Genomic DNA, 3468 nt, shown 5'->3' with positions numbered 1-3468 from the left:
TCATCTGGGTCAGTGTCAGGAGTCTCCTCGCTAGTATCCTCTGATTCATCAGATGCAACAGTGATTGTTCATACAAACGGAGGGAGGAGAACCCATGCTGAACGGGAATCAGCAAAAGAGGTGTGTCGCTTTGTAACAAATTCTATTAGTTATCAGATATCAGACAGACACAAAGATGTTGTGTTAAACTGATGGTGATGGATGAGTCTAACTTTATTATTCTTTATCTTTTAGATGGTGAGAAATGTTCTGAAGGCTAAACCAGGTGGACAGTTTATTTTGGATGAATATGACAAAATGAAAACATTGACAGATAGCACAAGGAGAAAGTTGGTAAACCTTCTTGTGGCCAACATGGTTGAAATTCATGGGTAAGTTTCATGTTCATAATGTTCTTTATTTAATATAGAAATTATTTTAAAACAAGCATACTCATTGTAAGGCATTGCATATCAGTAAAGCATTGTTTTAAGGCTAAAACATTATACAAAAACTAAATTTGAGGGACTGCTACTAACTGAAGCAAGAAAAAGCAAAATTTGTATCTTTTAAACACTGAATTGCTGTAGTAATGCCATGTTTATCTTTCAGGAGGAGCCCACCCATCTCTGTTCGAACTACATGTGCTCTAGGCATCATCTCTCTATTTCCCAGCCTCAGAGATCCATATTCGGACAAGGGATATGTAAGTTTATAAATTAAAAGCTTGTATGTCAATTTATGGACTGGTAATATGTTTGGAATTTATGTAATAATCTATTGTTTTAATGTTACAGGAACACTTCTATGACCCAGAGAGTGGATCTGGCTACTTGGCCTGGAGGATAAAGACTGTTCAGCGCAACACTGCAGCTCAGCCCCAGAGATGCTCCACAAGCACAACCTATCAAGATAGTCCAAAGAGAAAGAGGGATGTTCTCTGCACTGATAAGCAGCTGCTTGGTGAGCACTGTCATGAAGCAATATCCTTTTTGAAACATTCAACTGATGAATCAGCCATCAAAGAGCGAATGAAGGCCACATTTCAGTACCGTCAAACACTGGTTCAAGATCAGCAGTGCTCTTCGACAGTCTTTGACATCTTCCCACGATTTCTCGACATCACTGGCTTGGTAAGAAAGACAACTTCTTTTGTAAGTGAATTATACTCAAAGTATATGCTTAAGGTGTATGAGTATACAGTGTGTGTTATTCTGTAGATTGAACAAGACTTCACCATGATGTTTGGAGAGGAAGTGTCGGGCAGATTTTTGGCAAAATGGCCTACCTTTTTCAAGCCTAGAATCCTGGCAGACTGCAAAAAACTGACTTCTAATGAGCACATTGAAGACCTCATGTCATTGCAGCAAGACTCAGGTGGGTCTGGTTAGCTTGGCTCATTCTTCTCTTTGAAATGTCTCAATTATTTATAATGTGAATGAGTCTAATATTTCTCCTGTTTTTCCCCTAGGCTGGGACAGTGATCTGTCCAGCATTCTTCTGTTGGTTCACCTGCTTCCTCCCACCCCCAAAGGCCACAAGAAGAGTGCTAAAATCAGCCCATGCCAGGCTGTTGACCATGTTGTGAGATATTTGCAGGTATGCAAATAGTAGTGTTGCAATTATTCTGATGATCCTACTTCTTGGGTTGAAGCACTTTTTATATTGGCTTAGGTAGACATTTGAATGTAACAAGGGCATATTTTCTCATAATTCTTTATGTTTTGTTCAAGATGGGAGCCAGTGTTGAAACCTTCCTTGCTGGTGTGGAGCCAGGCCAGCCCTTCCTCCTTGGTGTTGGTGAAAAGAAGAGCAGCATCCAAAGATACTATGTCATCATTGATCACAAGGCCATCCCTTGCAAGGCACAGACATCCCTTGCAGCTTTCGATGAGTTCTTCAAAGCACACTTCATCTTCAGTGTCAGTTACCATGAATCCCTCTACAACTTCTATACGTTCATCCAAACCACAGTTTTTAACATTGACATTGGAAAGGCCAAGGAAACTCCCAGAGTCAAGGAATTAAGAGCAAGATTTTTCATGACGCTTGAGGGGATAAATATCCATGGATGCAAACATTTTTCTTTATGTCTGTAAGGCATGCCACAAAAGTTCTGCACTGCTTTGTCAGCATTTAAGACTTCACCATGGTCTATATCCTGGAAAGACATTACGCTTAAAATGTGGACAGCCGGGATGTTCTTCTTTGTTTTGCACTTATTCAGGTTTCAAGAAGCATCTTGTTCATTGCCACAGAGATGTTGCTGTGACTAATACTGCTGACAATGTGGACACTCAGAATGAAGTTGATGAGCCCTCAACTTCACAGACAGTCAACAAAGCCTCTCCAACAACTACCCAGCTCTCTGTTGACAATGATCATGTGTTAAACATGTGTGCTTCTGTTGTAGCACAGTTGCAAGCATCTGGTGTTGCTGAGAGCACAGTCCAAGCAATGGTGGGATCCATGGAGGACCTTGTAAATGACATTAATAGACAAGCAAGAGAGGCAGTTCTCAGCTGTTCTTCAGAAATTCAAGGTACGGATTTGGAAACGAAGGTGGAAAAGTGCTTTGATCAACTAGAAAATCCTTTCTCATCCTTGAACACAAGAGTAAAACGTCAGAAGTTCTTTAAGGACAAATGGGAAATTGTTGAACCTGTTGAATATGTTCTTGGGGTGCGATTTGATGTTCGCAGAGATCAAACAACTGGTGTTTATTGTCAGGTCCCCGTAACAGATAAATTTGTGTATACACCCATCCTGGGAACTCTTAAGTCAATGTTCAAGAACACTGAATTATGTGAAAGTTTCTTCCAAGCCAAACATCACGAAGAAGGCATTTATAAAGACATATGTGATGGTTCATACTTCAAGAGTAACGTTTTGTTTTCCCAGAAAAAGCATGCTCTACAGATTCAACTTTATTTTGACGAGTTTGAGACAGCAAATCCCTTAGGTTCAAAGAAAGGTATTCACAAACTCGGTTGTATTTACTTTATATTGAGGAACCTGCCCCCAAAATATAATTCTGTGTTGATGAATATACATGTTGTGGCACTCTTCCACTCACAAGATCTGAAGACTTATGGGTTTGATGACATCCTGAAGCCTGTTGTTGACGATCTTAAAATACTTGAAACACAAGGAATTGAGGTGCCTTTCTCAGACTCACCATTGCTTGGTTCTGTTATACAAGTAACGGGTGACAACCTAGGTTTACATGGACTGTTCGGTTTTGTTGAGTCCTTCAGTGCTACATATTTCTGTAGATTTTGTTTGACAAGTAAGGATGAGTCGCAGTCTGTCTTTACTGAAGATGACCCTGGCATGATTTTTCGTACAAAGGAAATCCATGCAGAACACTGTGCAGCTCTACATGAAAATCCTATGTTGAGTTCCACATTTGGTGTCAAAAAGACATGCTTGCTCAATACATTGCATTTTTTCCACACCTCTGACAACTATGCAGTTGACATAATGCAC

The 3468-nt window shown here is 40.1% G+C and overlaps 1 protein-coding gene across 1 annotated transcript; it reads left to right on the top strand.

Annotated features, from left to right (window-relative positions):
- The first annotated feature begins 234 nt into the window (after positions 1-234).
- LOC127533059 (uncharacterized) lies at positions 235-2078 on the top strand. Its single transcript, XM_051945133.1, has 6 exons — positions 235-371; positions 592-685; positions 777-1112; positions 1200-1356; positions 1451-1578; positions 1713-2078. Exons 1-6 carry the CDS (start codon positions 235-237, stop codon positions 2076-2078), a joined length of 1218 nt encoding a protein of 405 aa, XP_051801093.1.
- Positions 2079-3468: the final 1390 nt, after the last annotated feature.

The sequence above is a fragment of the Acanthochromis polyacanthus genome, chromosome 1, assembly GCF_021347895.1.
Source record: "Acanthochromis polyacanthus isolate Apoly-LR-REF ecotype Palm Island chromosome 1, KAUST_Apoly_ChrSc, whole genome shotgun sequence".
Lineage (NCBI taxonomy): Eukaryota > Metazoa > Chordata > Actinopteri > Pomacentridae > Acanthochromis > Acanthochromis polyacanthus.
Note: the sequence above shows the minus strand (reverse complement) of the source record. Positions and strands in the feature narration are given on the sequence as shown.